Source organism: Galeopterus variegatus, unplaced genomic scaffold, assembly GCF_000696425.1.
Source record: "Galeopterus variegatus unplaced genomic scaffold, G_variegatus-3.0.2 Scaffold1590, whole genome shotgun sequence".
In the NCBI taxonomy this organism is placed as follows: Eukaryota; Metazoa; Chordata; class Mammalia; order Dermoptera; family Cynocephalidae; genus Galeopterus; species Galeopterus variegatus.
The window spans coordinates 28590-48024 of NW_007727701.1; the positions used below are offsets into that span (position 1 = coordinate 28590).

The 19435-nt window shown below is 35.1% G+C and overlaps 1 protein-coding gene and 1 pseudogene across 1 annotated transcript in view; both read right to left on the reverse strand.

The window, feature by feature from the left end:
- Positions 1-564: 564 nt before the first annotated feature.
- The window catches only part of LOC103594618 (PDZ and LIM domain protein 5-like), a 169955-nt gene continuing 151084 nt past the window's right edge, over positions 565-19435 (reverse strand). Inside the window, 5 exon segments of the mRNA XM_008577858.1 lie at positions 565-790; positions 7975-8106; positions 8845-8888; positions 8890-8989; positions 11085-11204. Of these exon segments, the coding sequence (XP_008576080.1) occupies positions 565-790; positions 7975-8106; positions 8845-8888; positions 8890-8989; positions 11085-11204 (622 nt within the window).
- LOC103594615 lies at positions 11607-12936 on the reverse strand (annotated as a pseudogene).

The window sequence follows — 19435 nt, forward strand, 5'->3', positions numbered from 1 at the left end:
CCCTTCATTTTGCAGATCAGAAAACTGAAAGTCAAAGAGGTTAAATGACTTTATTTAATAAAGTAATTTATCTGTGGAAGTGAATGAGAACTCAGGTTTCTAGACTCAGCTCAAGTTGTTTCATCGTACCATTCAAATGTCCTCTTTCTAATACTGTGTCCTTCTTCCCCTTCTGCCTCATAAATCTTCAGAGAACAAGAAAAAATCCTTTCTTCAATAGTTGTTTGATAGCAATAGATGCTTCTGTTGTTGCTATTTGCACATATCATCAAAACTAAAATGATGCATTTCCAAGGATAACCTAACAATATAGTTAGTTATGAAATTCCAAATTTATAATTCAACACAAGCATACTGAGTAATCTGGGGAACAAGGAAATGCTCAATTCTACAATTATGAATAGCAAATGGTGAATGTATCAAACATGCACAGAGAATGCTTATGAGACTCAAATAGGTATATCTACTTTTTACAGACCTTTCTAAATCTTAGATAGTTGAGAACGGGTTTCATTAGTGAATCCTATCATATATCTCAGAACACATTTTCATAATTACCCTCACTTAAGAAAAGTAAGAAGCAAGAGATTTCTTTGGAATACCTGCTTGGTTTGGCCGTTGCCAGCTTGGTGACTTGATAACACTCGTGGATCCTGGAGGCTTGAAGGCGGCCGCAGTTGTAAGGCCAGCCACGCCTGGTCTGCTGGAGCCTGGGCTTTCCAGGCTCTCCGGCATGCTCCGTGCTGAAGCTACTGATGAAGCCCATTGCTGAGAAGGCTCCTCAGCATTACTATAAAGGAAATAAGGAAATATTTTTGGTGAAGTGGTAGCAATTTTTTTTTTTCTTCCTTTTTTGTCTTTTTTACTGACCGGTAACGGGATCGCAACCCTCGGTGTCGCGCCCGTACCGAGGACCGGCAATGGGATCGCAACCCTCAGTGTTGCGGCCGCACCAATCTCAGCCAGTGAGCGGGAACCGGTCTCCACATGGGATCCGAACCCTCGGCGGGAGCGCCATGCACTCTCCAGTGCGCCACCGGGCCGGCCCAAGTGGTAGCAATTTAACCTAGCAATAATCCTTTCTTTTTGAAATCTATTAAATCTTTGAAGAAAACAAAAAAATTAATATTTTTCTTAAAAAAAATAGAAAAATTTTAAAATCATGATTGAGAGATTGCCTCTCTTTAAAACAGAAAACAAGAAAAGGAAAGGAAAGGAAGGGAACCAGATCGCATCTGCTTTGTAATTTGGAAACAATCTTTAAATAGAAAGATTTACCATAGGATATTAGGCTACTTGAAAAACTTATACAGCCAATCCCTTAAATGATCAGCTAATTTCTTTTCCCTATTCCTCTTTGTCTCATCATTTCAGAAGAGTAATCAAGATTAAAACAATAAATTATTGGAGAATCCCTGATAATCTTTATGAAATGGCATAGAATGCTTCCCCTCTCCCACATTCTTCTGGCATTTTATGAGCTAAGTTTTCCTGACACCTCACCAGTTACTCTTTTCACTTGCATACTCACTCTTTCACTCATTCAGTAAATATTTAAGCACCTACTATATATGTCAGATGTTGTGCTATGCACTTGCCACACACCGATAAATGAGATAACATCCCCCACCTCACAGAATGTCCAGTGTTCTGTGTTCATAATACAGGGAAAATGATATAAAACTACCATTATCTTCTCTCAGCCAGAGTTATTTGCTTAACAGGAGACCTTATCTGTGCTGATTCCAGTTTGGTTTAGAAGATCATAAGAACATTTTACCAAGCCTTTTGTCATTTATAATTATATATAGTACATCATTTAAAACATAATTTGAGGAAGCCAAATTATGAAATATACACTTTGGAATGATATAATTCTACAGCAGTGGTTATTTCTCTCAAGTGAAGTATAATGATAATAATGATAATAATAATAATAACAACAACAACAAAATAATACTTCCTACTATATAACTTTTCAGTACTGGTTGCTTAAATAACTCCTTGCCAGAAACTTAATTCCTTAAATAACTGAAATCAACAGCTAGAATAGACTGATAAAAGATAGGGTACTATATTAATGATTTCAGTAAAATAAATACCCTTAATTATATTGTTTAAGTAGAAATTATTTCAATGACAAGAAACTTCAAATTCTATCATATCCACTCTATTATCAAATGAACAAAAGTACCTATTTTCCGCAATGCTTCTTGAATCTCAGATACCTAATGAAGCAGGCCTGAGACTGCCTATCCTTAGAAACACCTGATTGCAAGGTTGGTCCTTGACTGGCATGTGGGAACTTGGTTGGTAAACTGTTTCCTACAGTGATATAAAACTTTCTCTCAGTGATAAGAGTGGCTTATTGTGCCTAAACTGTTTGTATAAACAATATGGTTTATTCTGAACACCTGCTTTCCTTCTGAGAGTTCTGACTTTCAGTATGAACTGGGCACTGGATGCCTATGTAACAAGCTTTGGGTACTTAGTCTCTAATGAGCTTCTCTGTTAGACAACACTGCATGTTTTGCCACAACCCGTTGCTGGAGGAATTAAGCACGTCCTGTGTGACTCCACTGGGAAAGGACTCTTGGAAACTTGAGCCACGTTTCTGAGCCATGTTTCCTTTAGACTTGGTCCCGGGTGTCTTTTTCCTTGCTGATTTTGCTTTGTATTCTTTTGCTGTAATAAATTTAGTCATGAGTACAACTATATGCTAGGTCCTGTATGTCCTTCTAGTGAAACATCAAACCTGGGGGTGGTCCTGGGGCACCTCTGACACTAAACAATTTTGAAAAATCACACTGAAGATACTTTAACTTCCTTGAAATATTGTTCCCTATTCTTATTCTCTCAAATTTAAATGAAATAGAGCTATCAGAAACTTATTATTTCTGATAAGTTCCATGAAAAAATAAAATCTACAACAAAAATTTAAGCACTTTAACCTTCTTTTATTATTTCTGATAAGTTCCATGAAAAAATAAAATCTACAACAAAAATTTAAGCACTTTAACAATTTTTATCATAAATAAAAAAAGGAACACTGCTAACTTAATGAGAATGTTGAACACAATTATCAGTAAAGGCAACACAACAAAAAGCGTTAACGGAAACAGAGTTCAAACATTATAATACAGTGGTAATGAGCATCTACTAAAAGCTCTGTGATGGACAAATTATTTCACTTCTCCAAGCCTCAGTTACCGAAACTTTAAATGGGGATAATACTTTGCTGGTAAGATGTCCATGAGGCTTAAATAAGATAATCATGTATAAAGTGTTCAGCATACTCTAAGGCATAAATTATGAGCTTAATATATGAAAAGGATGATTAATGTACTCAAAAAATAAAAGTAAGACATTTTCAATATTTTCGCTCATTATAAATAAATAATTTTTGAAATACTACGTACAGTTATTTTTATTCTAGGATTAAATTACTGATGGGATTTGACAAAATATAACTATTATCTACATAGTCACAGATGGGATTTGACCAAAAATAACCATTTTCTACATAGTCACAGTTCTAAGAAGAAAATTTATGACCAACCAATACTAGAAGTTATAGATGAAACAAAAATATACTCTGGAAACAACAAAACACAAATCATCATCGTTTAATGTTTAGTAATATTAAAATTTAATTCCAAGAGAGTTGCCAGACAAACTTAGAAGAGAGTGATGGCAGGAATTCAATGCCAAGCCTAATAAAGCTGGGTGAGAGAACCAGAAATACTGGCCCAGAGTATGAAAAAAACACTAAGGAGAAGCATGAAAGCAATCTTCAAATATCAGACATGTGGATTCACTCTGTGTGGCTCCACATAGAGTGAATACACTGTTTGCCAAAAGTCACCAAGTCAAATCTATAGTGAGATAGATTTGCTTCATTAAAAAGAAGTACTTCCTAATATAAAAAATCATCCAAAAATTTTTTGTCCCTAACCACTCCTTCATGATAGCCCTGTCTCCAGAAGGTTCTTAAGCAGAGACTGGAAATGCTATAGACCAGATTTAACCATTCAGAGGGTTGAGGCTTAAGTTACATTTCAGCATGACATTCAAAGCTTCTAAGATAAAGCTACAATCTTCCTGTCTAATCATATCTCCTATCACCATGCTATACAAACTATATTCTGACCACCCCTACTATCTATCCACAATTCTACATTTTTTCCCAGGCTCTACACAGTAGGTACCTCTCCCCACCCTCTCTCAGCACTCATTCAAATCCTATCTGTAATTAATGACAGTAGAAGTAACAGTAATATCCATCATGCACTGTGCTGCATGCTAAGCAATAAACATTATTTTATTTAGTCACTCAAGCTTCTAGAAGTAGAGACAATCCCTTCTTTTAATTCATGGAACTTATTAACCACATGGCATATAATTCTACACTGATTTGCAGTTGCTGCTTTATTACTATTAACAGTAACTTTTTTATGTATCTTACCTCCTCCACTACATCATAAATGAGCTGAATCTACAGTGAGATAGATTTGGTTCAATAAAAGGAAGTAAATACTAATATGAAAAATACATTTTATATTATAAACTACCTAAGGTTGGGGACTTTACCGCAACCTTGTGTACGTTACTTAAACTTGGTAAATTTCCTTATCTGTAAAATGGTATAAAATATTACTTTTATTCCAAGGTTATTGTAAGAATTAAATGAGATACGAGACTACACATAAAAAGTATTTAGCATAGAGCCCAGCACAGACCACGAGCTCAAGAAATGATAGAAATTATTATTTCTACATCCTATAATATCTAGTCAAGTAGTGATAAGATTAGCAAAAAGTACGAAGGTACTTCAAAAAGTTCATTGCAAAATTCGTATTTTCAACTCTATTTTTCCACAAACTTTTTGAAGTACCCTCGAACATTTACTAAATAATCACCCTTCATCTGTATTAAAAAATTTTGTTTCTAAATGTAGTCTGTGGAGAGTTTGGGTCCAGGATATGGACCCCAGATACAATCTTGCTTCCTCAATTCAATTTTAAATAACACAATATTTCTTAAAATTCCCATAGAATAAGTATCATGTAAGCTAAAAAACATTCTAATTTCAGATTGTGTCCTTTGTACACAGGCTTGTATACATTCTCTCCCAAGAGATTTAAGATGTTTAAATCTTAAACAGTACACTTTAGATACAAAAGGCTTGAAGCAGATTATAAAGAATTTATAAAAATCTAAGTTACAAACAAGAAAGTTGTTCCACTTATGTTTACATTCAGGGTTGATCACCAGCTCAACTTTCTCTAGGGAAATAGATCCTTATTTGCTTAAGACATTTAATGTAGTAATAGAAGAATATTAGGCTTTATCTAGACAATCATATATCTGAATATGTAATGCCTAAGTCTCTAAAAATATAACATGTCTTTTTTCTTAATTTTTAACTAGTAGCTATTATTTACAGAAAGCACATAAACATTAGGTATAATGTACTAAAGATAAAAGAATAAATAAAGTCATTGGCCATATTATTTTATGTTTGGGGATAAAATGTCAGTAATTAATAATCACTAGCAGCAAAATATTCTAAAATTAGTGACTAATTTATTAAGATAGTATGGCATTGTTATTTAGATTGCTATCTTATTTCTGAATTCATGATCCAAATATATTTTTTCTAAATTAAAAATTTTAAGGTGTACCTAAATTCTAAACAAAATTAAAATGCTTTCTAAAGGATTCTAATGAGGAAATCAGTGTAAATCCACAAATACCCTTGGCTAATACCACAGATGCTGAGAATCAAATATGGTCATTTTCACTAGTCTGCCAAATAACAAAGATGGAAATGAAATGATACATTAATATGAGTTCTATTTCTATAATTTTGAAGGGTTTCAAAAAATTTTTAATTTACACATTGTAATTGTACATTATTATAGGGTGCAGTTGGATATTTTGATACATATAGAAGTTATATAATAATCTGGTCAGGATAGTTAGTATATCAGTTACATCATGCATTTATCTTTTCTTTGTGGTGAAAACATTCAAAAGCCTCTCCTCTAGCTATTATAGAACTACCAAGGGTTTTGTTTCATATTTCGAAAACTGAAAATGGAGAAAAGTATACTAACAGAGCAAAGGTTTCTTTTCAAAACTGAGCTACTGAAAGGAAAAAAAAATGGGAAGAAATGTTGACTTTCAGTGTCAATAACCTGATTTATCTTGAATTTACATTCCTTTCCCACATTTGTTTAACTATTACAAAAAGTAAAGTTCAGTTTCAGATTGGTAAAATTTGGCAATTTTAAGTCTATTTTCAAAAGAAAAACTTCTTGAAAAATAGTCTTAAGAATAACCATTAATGTAATTATATGTTTAAATTTTTATAAAGCCAAGTGTATATCATGTGTTCATTTGGCAATTTTAAGTCTATTTTCAAAAGAAAAACTTCTTGAAAAATAGTCTTAGGAATAACCATTAATGTAATTATATGTTTAAATTTTTATAAAGCCAAGTGTATATCATGTGTTTAATTACCAATGTTTAAGTTAAACAGTTTTTAGCTAAATATTTAGGAAAAATGATATACTAATATACAGACTCTGAAATGGTTGGAAGGGCCTTAATTATGAGCAACTTTTTATTCTATAGAACTCTTCTGTTGGAACTCTATAAAAGGATGTGGATATATAGAGAGGTCATGAGTGCCCTTCCTTCCAGAATTCTGTTTATAAGAGAACATTTTTTATATTTTCCTAAGCAGAATTAATTAACTTAGAATTTTTACACCAAAATTTGAAGTGCTAATTATACTATGCTGGAAATAAACAAGTTTGATATTATACTATAGTCATGATTTTAAAGATTATTGTCATATAAAAGCAAAAATTCAGAGATAAAATCTCTGACACTATCTCATATGCTCTTTTCGGTACCCCTCTCACTAAGTTAGCAAGGATCTTATTAGGAAACCTCACATTCCTGCTTTTCATAATGACAATGAGCCTATCTTGTCAAGAACCTTTCTCAAATATCAAAATATACCTTGTTCGTGCCCCATTACTATTAATAAAAAGCAATGGTAATGGCGACTAATACCTGCTCTAGAAGTGGGCCCATGGAAAGCTTCAGTCGGTACACAACCGTATGCACACTTTTGTGTGTATGTGAACATAAGCACTTTTCCAGAGAGACAATCTATAGCATTCCATTAGGTTCTCAAAGTGTAGTCTAAGTATATTCAAGTACTCAAAAGTGTTCTCCAAGTGTAGTCAGTAACGTATCTCTGTACAAACTTATCCTTGCCAATGGAAGATTTCTTTTCATTTAGATATATCAGGTTTTTACTAACTGTAGTCACAGTTGTAAACTCTGCCATTGGTTTTATGTTCTGTCAAAAATGATTTTATTCAGTTATTTCACTGAGAATATATCTAAAGCAAACACTTGGGATATTTTTAATTTTTTATAATATGCTTAATAATTTTTGGCACAATTATTTCAGTTTAGGAGCAAAATTAATTTTTGTGTTTTAGAATTTACTAGATATAGTGAAAATTAAGTTGCTTTTCCAAGCAAAACCTTTAAGAATTATAAGATAGTAGCCAATCAAAATCAATTATTTTATTACTCTTTTTTATTTTTTCAAAAGGTAGGTCATACTAAATATTTGACTATTCTAATATAGCTACATCTGTGCAATAAAGACAGGATTCTACAGTAATTTAAATATTCCCACAGTTACTCATAATTTCATACCAAACATCAAGTATGCTAATGAAAGGTGTCACAAAGTGTTAAAAGGTGAATTAATAATCATACAAAGTAACATGCTTGTGCATTAGCACTGCATTGAAATTACAGTTAATTTAAAATTGGGCACAAATCAGCTCTAGGATGTTCTCATCTGGCCTGTTAATACGGTGGTTAAGTGTTAGAGAAAGCAATATCCTCAACAGCAAACCTCCACTTGCCATACCACAGTACCTTGTTTTCTTAATATGGACAGAGCCTGTTGATTTCCTGGAGGACTGGAGATAGGAAAATGCTAAAGGCTTGGAAATAGGACTGATGCAAAGCGCATCCAGGAGTGGCTGATATTTTTCAGGACTGGAGAGCCTAGCAAGCATTTAAAAAGAGTTTTAAGTTAAAAATCGCACTACCAATAACAAAGTAGTTTTTAAGGTCTATGGTTTGAAACATTTCTTTTGAGAGACAGGAAGTAGGGAGAGGAAGAGAGAGGGGACGTTCAATGCAGTGAAAGTGGAAGAAAAGGGTTAAGAGTTTATTACATTTTACTCATTAATATAAAATTGATTAAACTTTCACCAAAATTGGTCAAGGCAATCTTTTGGAAAGCATTTAAAGCCATAAAGACTACAGAAATTATGTAGAAACAAAGAAACACAAAAATAAAACAATTGTATTATTTTTTTGTAGGGGAAGAGGTGTTTCAAAGAATAGTTAGGCTTTAGATTATCCTCTAAAGGTTGTAAGAGAAGATAAAATCAATAGAAACTTAAAATACCTATTTATACTTGATTTCGTTTCAACAATAAAAATGTAAGTTGTAAAAAACCCAAAGATAATATGCATACAACATGTAATAGTCCACACGACAGAGAAATATCATACAAAAATGGCAGTAATGGAAAGAGAGAAAAAGATGATATTTTAAAAAATCAGTTACCAACACTTTGGGATTTATCCACAACCAAGTTAAAATATCACTATACAATTAAGAGCTCTTATTAGAGCTGTGATTGTTAGAAACAGGTATGTTTTCTCTGAGGTGACTTGTAAGACAGTGAAGTGTGCTGGGATCACATCAGACAAACACTGCACACGTCATTCTACCTGGTTCTTGCAGCAATAACAGCAGACACAGTAGCAGCTGCACTAACTCAGAACTGCAGCACTGTATCTAGCAGGAGAAGAAAAGGTAGAAGAGTTTGGAAACCCTTCCAAAGAACCTTCCACATTTCTTGTGGAGCTGCTTAAACTGATAAGTAGTGAAAGAAAAACAGAGGAGAGGAACAAAAAAACAGAGGAAAGTGAGAAAAGGTAGTATAATAAATACAAGATAGCAACCATTCTATAATACTATTTAGACATTATAAAGGTGTGAAATGTCAGAGATGTAATAGACCAGATAATTTATTTACTGTTGCTATGAGTGCTCTCAGAAATTAAAATTTCATGTATACTCCTCTGTAAAACTGACTTTTGACATACAAATACTCTTGAATGTATTTAAGTTCTCTGTCGCTACTTCTATTTAAAATTAAATTAATATAACACATTTGAAGACTGACTTGTCAACAACTAAGTAGAAAATAAATCTAAACATGAAGTTTGAATTTCTATAAGCAGAGAAAGAAGAAAAGTTAAGTCAATTTTCCCAAATGCCTATATACAGTGTTTTACCTTAGAGATGATATACACCAACAGGATGACATTTTAAAAAGAGTTGTGTTCTCAGGAAAAGCAGGGAAAGATGGCTGCCTATTCAGAAGCAGCAATACATATACTAACATGAACAAGACATAACTGTTTAAAATACTGAGAATGAAGCTAATTGGGAGAGCAAGCACCACTGCAAGAATAAACAGTAGTTAAGAGTATGACCAAAACATCACCTTCTCTGCTGAGTTCCGTATTTCTATTTTCAGTTGGCTCTAAACATTTTCAAATGCTGGTATAAAATTTTATCATAAGAATCCTTACTACTTAAAATAATAATTTTCCCTTGGTCTTTTAGAAAAGATTAAACATCTGGACAGGAATTAACATTCTATCATTAGGACTGTAATGATTTCCAAATCACTTATCAAATTGGAATTGAGAATTAATCTTTATTAAGTAAAATAAAGTCTAAAATGCATAGTGTGAAACTTGTGGTCTCTCTCCTTCATTTATGGGTGCAAGTTATTAGTGAACATCCTCATTATATTATGACCACTTTTTTCAGAAGTTTGTGATAGTGGCCACCTCCAACACAAAGTAATTATGTGCCAAACTCAACCCAGGTTAATGAGAACTCAGATGTATCAACTTGTGAGGGTTGACATAAGTCTCTTTTCTCTGTGAGAAGAACTTGTTAAGTCATTATTCATAACTCTACAGGACACAAATTTACAAATCAAGAAGGAAAATTAAAGAAACAGTGTCAAGCTATTTTTTAAAAAATTATACAAAATTATTTAACTTTATGTATAGTTGGGTTTTTTTTTTCCCCAAGTCTATCCATTAAATTGAATGGTATGACTATGTTTTAACAACTGTTGCTATGGTTAGAAAGGAAAGAATGGGGATAGAAAGAGAAAAAGATGCTACCAATGGCAGAGCAGTAATAGGAGTGTCAAGGGGAAGAATAAAGTTACCTACTGATTCAACTCCTGAGTTTCTGAATTACTCCGCATCTTTGAGGCAATGGTAACTATTTGGGGGAAGTAATGATGAATAATAAAAACTAATAGTTTAGTCTATAAAAAAAATCAGCTAAAAATAAATCAGTTATAAAAAAAATCATAATAAAAACTAATAGTCTATAAAAAAAATCAGCTAAAAATAAATCAGTTAAATTATCCTTCTCCGGCAAGAAGAAAAAGGAAACTGTAATGAATTTCTTTCATCATATCGCATTTGAAATAATAATATAAAAGCACTTAGTATGAGCAGAGTCTCAGAAGCATTATCTTACAAGCAGAATTATTTACCTGACTACGTTGAGAATATGTGTGGGCTCCTGGTAACATATTATGACCTCTATTTCTCTTTTTTAGAGGTATATGCTCTAATTCAGAAAACCAGACTTATGACAAACTCAGCATGTGGACTTTCCAAATCAGAAAGTGAATAAATAATGACACAAACTTCCTGATTCTACATTAGAAGTTAGAAATTAAAAAAATAAAAATAAAAACAAAAGCAGTGTAAAGCAGTGTTCTGAGGCTATGTCAAGCTTTCTTGTCTATATATTAATGATGTCAGTTCTGTAATCGATGATCCCTTTTTTTTTTTTCAGTCAAACAGTTTTAGTATTCAAGTTCACCACAAGCATTGAAATGTGAAGTACCAAAAAGGAAAAACTCTACCTAGAATAAGTAGTTGCTACTTTAGAAAGTGTGGCTACTTGGCTACCAATATTTAACACCTGAGGAGTTGCAGGTGGGTGAGGTCCACTCTTAGGTAGGTCTTCCAGAGAACTGTCAAACCTAAATTTTCAGAAGTAAAATAAATAAGGCAAAGGAAATATTAATGAAAAGTACAGAAGACATTTATCATCTATACCATCTTTTAAATGTATATTAGATCAATTTTGGAAATATTGCTAATTTTTTTTTACGTCATATCTGCAGAAGGTTAAAACCAAAACCAACATTCTTACCACAAAATATGAGCTGTTTTCTCCCCAAATCCTTTTTAAAAAAATTTTGGTTGAAGCCTTTCCTTTGAGACATGATGCAAAAATTGTACAGGTTCCTTCACATGGAAAAGTAAGACATAATCACAGTTGAGTGAAGACAATCTAACCAGAAATCTTTAATGCCTGTCAATGTTGAAGCTGAAGTTCTGGGAGTATGACATGCTGCAGGGCTGCAAGGAATAGATAATTACTATTCCTTTCCTTCTTCCTCACCCTCTCCTTCAATAGAATCCACACCAACATTCTCGCAATCCTTCTCAAGGGCAGCTATGCCCACACCGGCCTGAGAAAACTCTCCTTCCTCCATCCTCTCACCCACGTAACAGTGAACAAAGGCAAGCTTGGCATATAATCAGATGAAACTTGTCATCCAGGCGAGCCCAGACCTCAGCAATGGCTGTGGTGGTGTGTTACTCAGCATGCACAAAGCTCACTGTACCTTGGACAGTCTCCACCAGGAACCACAGTGGGAGGCTGGCAACTAATGCCAACCTTGAAGCCAGTGGGGCACCAATCTATAAACTGGATGCTGTGCTTCGTCTTGATGGTGGCAATGGCAGCACTGACATCTTTGGGAACCACATCAGGCAGCAAGCCATGTATTTACCACGGTGAGGGTCATATTTTACCATCTGGTTGGCTGGCTCAAAGCAAACATTGGTGATCTCTGCTACAGAAAACCGTTCATGGTAGGCTTTCTCAGCAGAGATAACTGGGGCATATGTGACCAGAGGGAAATGGATGCAGGGAATTCCAGGTTGGTCTGGAATTCTGTCAGATCAACATTCAAGGCTCCATCAAATCTGAAGCAAGTAGTAATAGAGGACACAATCTGGCTAATAAGGAAGTTAAAGTTAGTGTAGGTTGGGCACTCAATGCTGAGGTTTCCACGATAGACGTCCTAGATGGTCTCATTGTCTACCATAACGCACAATCAGCGAGCTCCAGGGTAGTGTGGGTGGTGAGAATGGAGTTGCAGAGCTCAACTAAAGCTGTGGAAACCTGGGGGGCTGGGTAAATGGACTTCTTGTCATAATCAATAGAGAGACATTCCATCAGCAGGGAGATGAACCCAGAACCAGTTCCTCAACCAAAGCTGTGGAAAACCAAGAAGCCCTGAAGACCTGTACACTTGTCAGACAGCCTGCTAATTCTGTCCAAGACGAGGTCAATGTTCTCCTTGCCAATGATGTAGTGGCCACAGACATAGTTAAATGGCAGCATTTTCTATGCCTGTGCTGAGATGCTCAGGGTGGAAGAGTTGGAAGTATGTGCCAGTGTGAACTTCATCAATGACTGTGGGTTCCAGGTCCACAAACACTGCCCTGGGCATATGCTTGCCAGTGCACGTCTTGCTGAAGAAGGTGTTGAAGGGAGTCACCTTCTTCCCCAGTGGTCTTATCGCTTGGCAACTGGCCATCAGGCCGGATGCCATGTTCTGGGCAGTACAGCTCCCAGCAGGCACTGCCAATCTCGACATCAGCCTGGCCAATGTGGATGGAGATGCACTCACACATGGTGGCTACTGGTTGGGAGGAGAAGCTGACAGTAGCAGACACTGGGTTCTGGTTATTGTCCCTGACAAGATGAGAGTCAGGTAAGTAACACTTTTTTTTTTTTGCAGCTGGCCAGTACGGGTATCTGAACCCTTTACCTTGGTGTTATAACACTGTGCTCTACCCAACTGAGCTAACCAGCCAGCTCCCCTTCCACCCTCCCGCCCCATATCCTTTAACATGGCTACTTCCATATGATAAGAGATTATGCTTAAAGGGGAAAAGGTGGATGGGAATTCCCATTCACTGAATGCTTTAGGAAAACTTAGGCTCCAAGAAATTAAGTTAGTTGCCCAAAACAATACATCTAGTAAGGGTCAGGTGGAATTTGGACCAGATCTGTCTGTACTATTTATACTACATAATGCTTTCCAGCATCTTGTGTGGAGCAGCTGCTTGAATAGTGCACTACAAGAAAGCAACCAGAAATTCCCTCTTGAGTCAGAATATTATATTTGTAGATCTGAAATTATATGGATGTTGTTTATCTCGATGTAAACAAAGTACTTCATCTAGTCACACAACAGATGGCTGCATGCAATTGTGATGCTTTGTTTTTCTGACATCTGTACCATTTTTTCTTTAGAATGCCAGAGTTACATTTTAGAAGAACTATTACCAGGTAAAGAAAAGATGAAAAAACACAATGTCAGGTTCAAAAGAAGGAAGCACCAAGTGTAACACTTTGGGAAGAAAAATAAAACAGGAAAAATATGAAATTACCCTTTTTAAAAAAAGCCTGAGGATTAAAAAAATAGAATGGGTCAATCTTATTACCATGATTTTTAAATGAAAAATATAACAGTAAGATTTAAAAAAAAATAGAAAAGGAGAGGTTATATACCCATTTTTTTATTTAGCATTGGTCATACCTTTAACAAAGTGTTGAAAAAACTGTAGAAAACTTAAGAAAAATGTCACAATAGAACCGAACTATCATTTAAGAAGCAGAGCAGAAAAAGTTAAAATAAGAAATATAAGTCCTATAACATAAGTCAAAAAACCATGGCCTGCAAGCCAAATTTAGCCCACCACCTGTCTTTGTATAGCCTATGAACTAAGAATGGTTTTCATATTTTAAAATGGTTAAAAAAATCAAAAGAAGAATATTTCATGACACATGGAAATTATACAAAATTCAAATTTCAGCATCCATAAGTAAAGTTTTATTGGAACACCACCAGGATCATTAATTGTATATGCCTGTGGCTACCTTCCATAGTATATGGAGAATTGAGTAGCTGCAACAGACCATATGGCCTGCAAAACCTAATGTAATTACTATATGGACTTTTACAGAAAAAGTCTACAGATCTTTGTCCTAGAGAATAACTTCTCCACACAGTGACTTTTAAAAGTATAACTCTAATCATGTCTGTTGCTTAGAACTTTCAGCACTGCTTGACAATGATTGTGATCTTGGGCTACCTACTGAAGTTATCTCATGGAGCTCTTCCTCTACCTCTGGCTTGTTCCAGTCCATCTGGCCTTCCATCTCTTCTTGAAATAGGCCACGCTTCTTCTCACCTCAAAGTCTCTGTTTTGTCTACTACTTCTCACTTTCTACACTCCTCTCTCTACCACAACTTCACAGGGCTAATTCCTAAGTGTCCTTCTGGTCTCAGATTAAATGTCATCTCCTCAGGGAAGTCTCCCCAATTCCCCAAACCATCTTAGGTTGCCCCTGTCATATGCTTTCATAGCACCCTTTTTGTTCATAGAATTTATTATTATTGTAATTATACAAATTCTGTGGTTATTTGTTTAAATCTAGACTCCTTCAGTAAACCAGAAGCTCCCTGAGGTCAGAAACCATTATATTTACCGATGTAAATGAAGTGTAACAAAGTGCTTATGAGAAAGTAAACAACAAATAAATATTTGTTGAATAAATGCATGAATAAAATTTATTATTTCCAAACATAGAACTTACAATATATTTGTATATTTCTTAGAACATATTTATACCTTCTAGAGATTGTGTCCCAATTCAGGCTAAACAGATACTGTATTATTGTTTAAGTAAGGAAGGACACACGGTCAGTCTCAAAGAAATGATTAGCGTGCCAAAAATATCTTAATAAAAATGTCCCTTATATTACAAATGATTATCAGCATTTTAGGAAAAAAGAAAATATAGCTATAAATAATTATCCGTATCTACAATATTACCACAGGACAGATAAAAAAAAAAAAGAAAGAAAAGGGAGTGAGTTGGAGAAGTTGAGTCTTGCAATACCTCCAAGAACTATGTTGATCAGAAAAATTTGAGTGCCACTGGAGAGTAAAGTTCATATCACTCATGAAATACCTTTTAAAGCTAGACTTCCAAGTTTCCAAACAAATTCACTTGGGAGTTTTCCCATGTGCTACACACATTGATTACCTACTCATTCTCAGCCAACCTCTAAAAATATTAGACTTAAGATAAAATCTTACACTACCTCATTTAATATGGAACAGACATCAATATCTGTTCTCATTCTGACATTCCCTAATATTTATTCCTTTTAAGGTTGGAAGAAGCTCTGATTAATAGCATGGTCTGTAGCAGCCAAACTTCCTGCTTTGTCTGTTACTTGAATGAGTTTTTGTTTCTCAATAGAGAGAGGTATGAAGACTTTCCCCTTCCCAGATATGTCTACAGAGTTGGGCTTGCAGCCTTTTGGCCTTCTTTTCTCAGAAAAAAATGAGCAAGAGCTGTTTGTGCACTGTGTCTTTTCTGCACAATCTTGGCTCCATATCTACGCATTTCAGTGTGGACCCATGTTAACAATCTGTCCAGGCAAATCAGGTGTGAGGCTGTCCATCTTACTAATTTACCACCTTTACCATGCTGCAGGATCAATAAGAAGACTTCTCTCTCTATCCCCCAGTCCTAACAACTGTCAAATAGAAACATTCTTATGCTGTGTACTTCATCTGCTCCCTTTTTTCTGAGGGGCCTCAACTGATCCATCTCTCCTTCTCCACTGGATATTCAAAAATGCTATAGTTTCTCTTAAAAAACAACAAAAAATTACCTTTATCTTCTATTTCCCTATTTCCCTTAACAATGAAACTCTGAAATAATAGTATACTTACCTGCCTGCCACTCTTCAACCATCTCAACTAGGCCTCATCCCCCAATACTCTTTCAAGCCATATTCTTGACAAGGTCACTAATAACCTCTCTGTAGATAAATTCAATTGACAATTTTCATTTGTCATTTTTTTTTATTGTGGGGAAAAAACACATATAACATGAAATTTGCTATCTTAACCACTATCAAGTGTACATTTCAGTAATGGTAAATATATTTACATTATTGTAGTAAAGATCTCCAGTACTCGTTCATCTTGCAAATCTGAAACTCTGTACCCATTAAGCAATTCCCCTATCCCCATTGCCCTATGCCCTGGTAACCACCGTTCTACTTCCTGTTTCTATAAATTTGACTACTTTAGACACCTCATATAAGTGGAATTATACAGTGTTTGGTTTTTTGTGTGCACATTCTTCATTTTACTTAGTCTCAGTATGTGACCCAACTGACTTCTCTTTCTCTCCCACTGTCTTCCATGCATTGACCCTATATACTTACCTGTTGTTAGTGGTATTTCACTACCTATTCCTTTTCCTCAGAGTTCTCTGTCCTAGGTCTTATTTTTTGTCCTCTGCCAGCATTAGTATAGTTATGTTATTCTTTCTCATAGCTTTAAACACCATCTACATACATTAATGTCCCGGATTTACACCTCTATCTCAGCTCTCTCTTATGAGCAGCAGCCCATATTTTGGATTGCCTTCTTTAATTATTTTTATAGAAGTCTCATAATATAAATGGATTAACTTTTCTTAACATGAACTCTTAAGTCCTTTCCCAAAACATATTGTTCCAACTGATGCAATTACTGTTACCAGAAACCTAATAGGAAACCTTTCACCTCCATTACCTCTCTTTCCCTCACCATCTCAAATCATCCCTCACTATGTCCCAATGATTCTACCTCCAAATTATATCCTGACTCCACCTACCTGTCCCATTTCTTTGCCACCACCCTCTCTCATCTAGACTTTTATAAGCAATAACTTATACCAGTGGTTTAAGAATTGTCTAACTGTTCTCTTGCCAAATCCTTTCCTATTCAGACCCTGTGTAACCTGGCATGGTCTAGTGTAGCCATTATGCCTTAAGAAAAAAAAAATACATTTCATCATGTCATTCTTTTGACTAAAACCTAGCAGTGGATCCCCACTGCAGTTAGGATAATAATCAAAATCTTTAACTAAATCTACAAATCCCTAAATGAACTATTACAATATACTTCTCAAGTATCTTTCCATACCAATTTCCCTTTTATTCACTAAACTCCAAACACATTAGACTACTTATTCAATGTTTTGAACAAACTAAGTTCTTCCATAATTCAGGCTCTTGGTCACGTAACAATAATCAGATTAATTTCATTTTAGTTTATTATTTAACATGCACAAACTATTTATTATTAATAAAAGCAATGTTTTCTCATTATTTAATATGTATAAGGCATCATCACATTTGCTAAAGTCATTAATTTAATATATGGTGGAGCTACCATACTGGCAACCATGGTAAGAATAACTTCAGTGGAGTGGAAAGAATAGGATTCAGGCTGCAGAATGTTAAAATTCTCTATTAGTAATAAAATTTCAAAATGTCAATTTGGCTCATCCAGATTTTGATGGAATTATATGCAAGCTACAGAAGAATAAATTCTTCGCAAAGATGAACCTTTAAAACATCTTAAAAAAATGTAGAAACTTTATTTTGCAGCATAAAAACATTGAGTCTCCAATTAAAAATTTAAATGCCTCCTATTTTCCATGTAATTATGATAAAATGATCAAATATAGTGAGTTACTACATCCCACAAGTTTTCAATAAGAGGAAAAATTCACAAACCATAAAAGCAGGTAAAAAAGAAAAATGACAATAAGTTGCCCTTGGTATTTTCACTCTTCCACAAAGAAAATTTTCACCCAATAATATTACAAAGCAGAAACTGAAATATATAAGAGTCATAGATGGACTCTGCCCTTTTGGTGTTCACTGGCATAGCAAAGCTATTTATTTTAGCCAAGGAAACTGCTAGTCACTTGGAAAAATGAGTATCTTCCAGTGGCTTCCTGACAATGAATATGGTGAGTTTGTTCAATTTTAACTATGAAGGGAGCTTCTGGAAAATTAAATCAACTAAACTTCAGCTGGAAATTTCTGGAATTCTCAGTCACAAGCTAACTTTAGTAACCGATTTCGATCAATAGTCTTTGTTTCTGTAGCAGTTGAAAAACATTATCTGAGCCTGCTAATTCTACATTTATTATAGAGGGCATCTCGAAGAAAAGTTAAAAATCAGCAAGTAGAGGCATCCTTGCTTTGCACGTGGCAGAGCATGGAGGATTGACTGGTGGAGGATAAAAGAAGGTTATGAAGTAAACAATAAACATAAAAATACCACCCAAAATGAGGATTACTTTTTGTGAGAGCAAAGAAGAAGGAATAACTCAAAGAAATTATTTTTCTAGGAGCTTTCTACTTACTGAAGCAAGGAAAAGACAGGAAACAAAAAGGAACATTACTGAAGAAATTGGAACTTATTATTTGTTGCTATATACTGAATGTTTGTGCCCTCTCCCCCCAAATTCATATGCTGAAACCCTAATCCCCAAAGGTGATTAAATGATGAGGGCAGAGCTCTCAAGAATGGGATCGGTCCCTTGTAAGAGGCCCCAGAGTGCTCCCTTGCCCCTTCCATCATACAAGGACACAGCAAGAAGGCCTTGTCTATGAATCAGGAAGCAGGCTATCACCAGACTCACCAGACTCACCAGATCAAGGCAACTTGATCTTGAACTTCAAAGCCTCCAAAACTGTAAGAAATTGATTGTTGTTTAAGCCACCCAGTCTATGGTATTTTTGTTATACTAGCCCAAACTTACCAATATATTTGTGTTGGGGAGTTTGCTTTTTGTTGATATTTTCCATTTTCTCATACCTTTCAAACTCTGCCTTAATTCTTGCACAGTTCTCTGCTGTTGCCTTTCCCTAATGGCCTTTTTCATAAATGTCCAGTCTTAACATTTCGTGAATTCTTTAGTTATCTACACTATTCCTTGATCTCTATAAAGAAAATGTTCTATAGGGTCTAACAATAAGACAGATAAAGAATAAGCATATATTATACCTATTTAAAAAATACACATATAAAGATTCTAAGGAGTAATGGCAATTTAAAAATAACTTGGAACAATCCCCTGATAAAAGCCAGACTCCCGGGCTGGCCCGGTGGCGCACTGGATAGTGCGCCGCTTGGGAAGCGCTCCCGTCCGAGGGTTCGGATCCCATATACAGACCGGCTCCCGCTCACTGGCTGAGCGAGGCGCGGGAGCAACACCGAGGCGTGCGGTCCCGCTGCTGGCCCCCCGGCCCGTTCCGCGGCA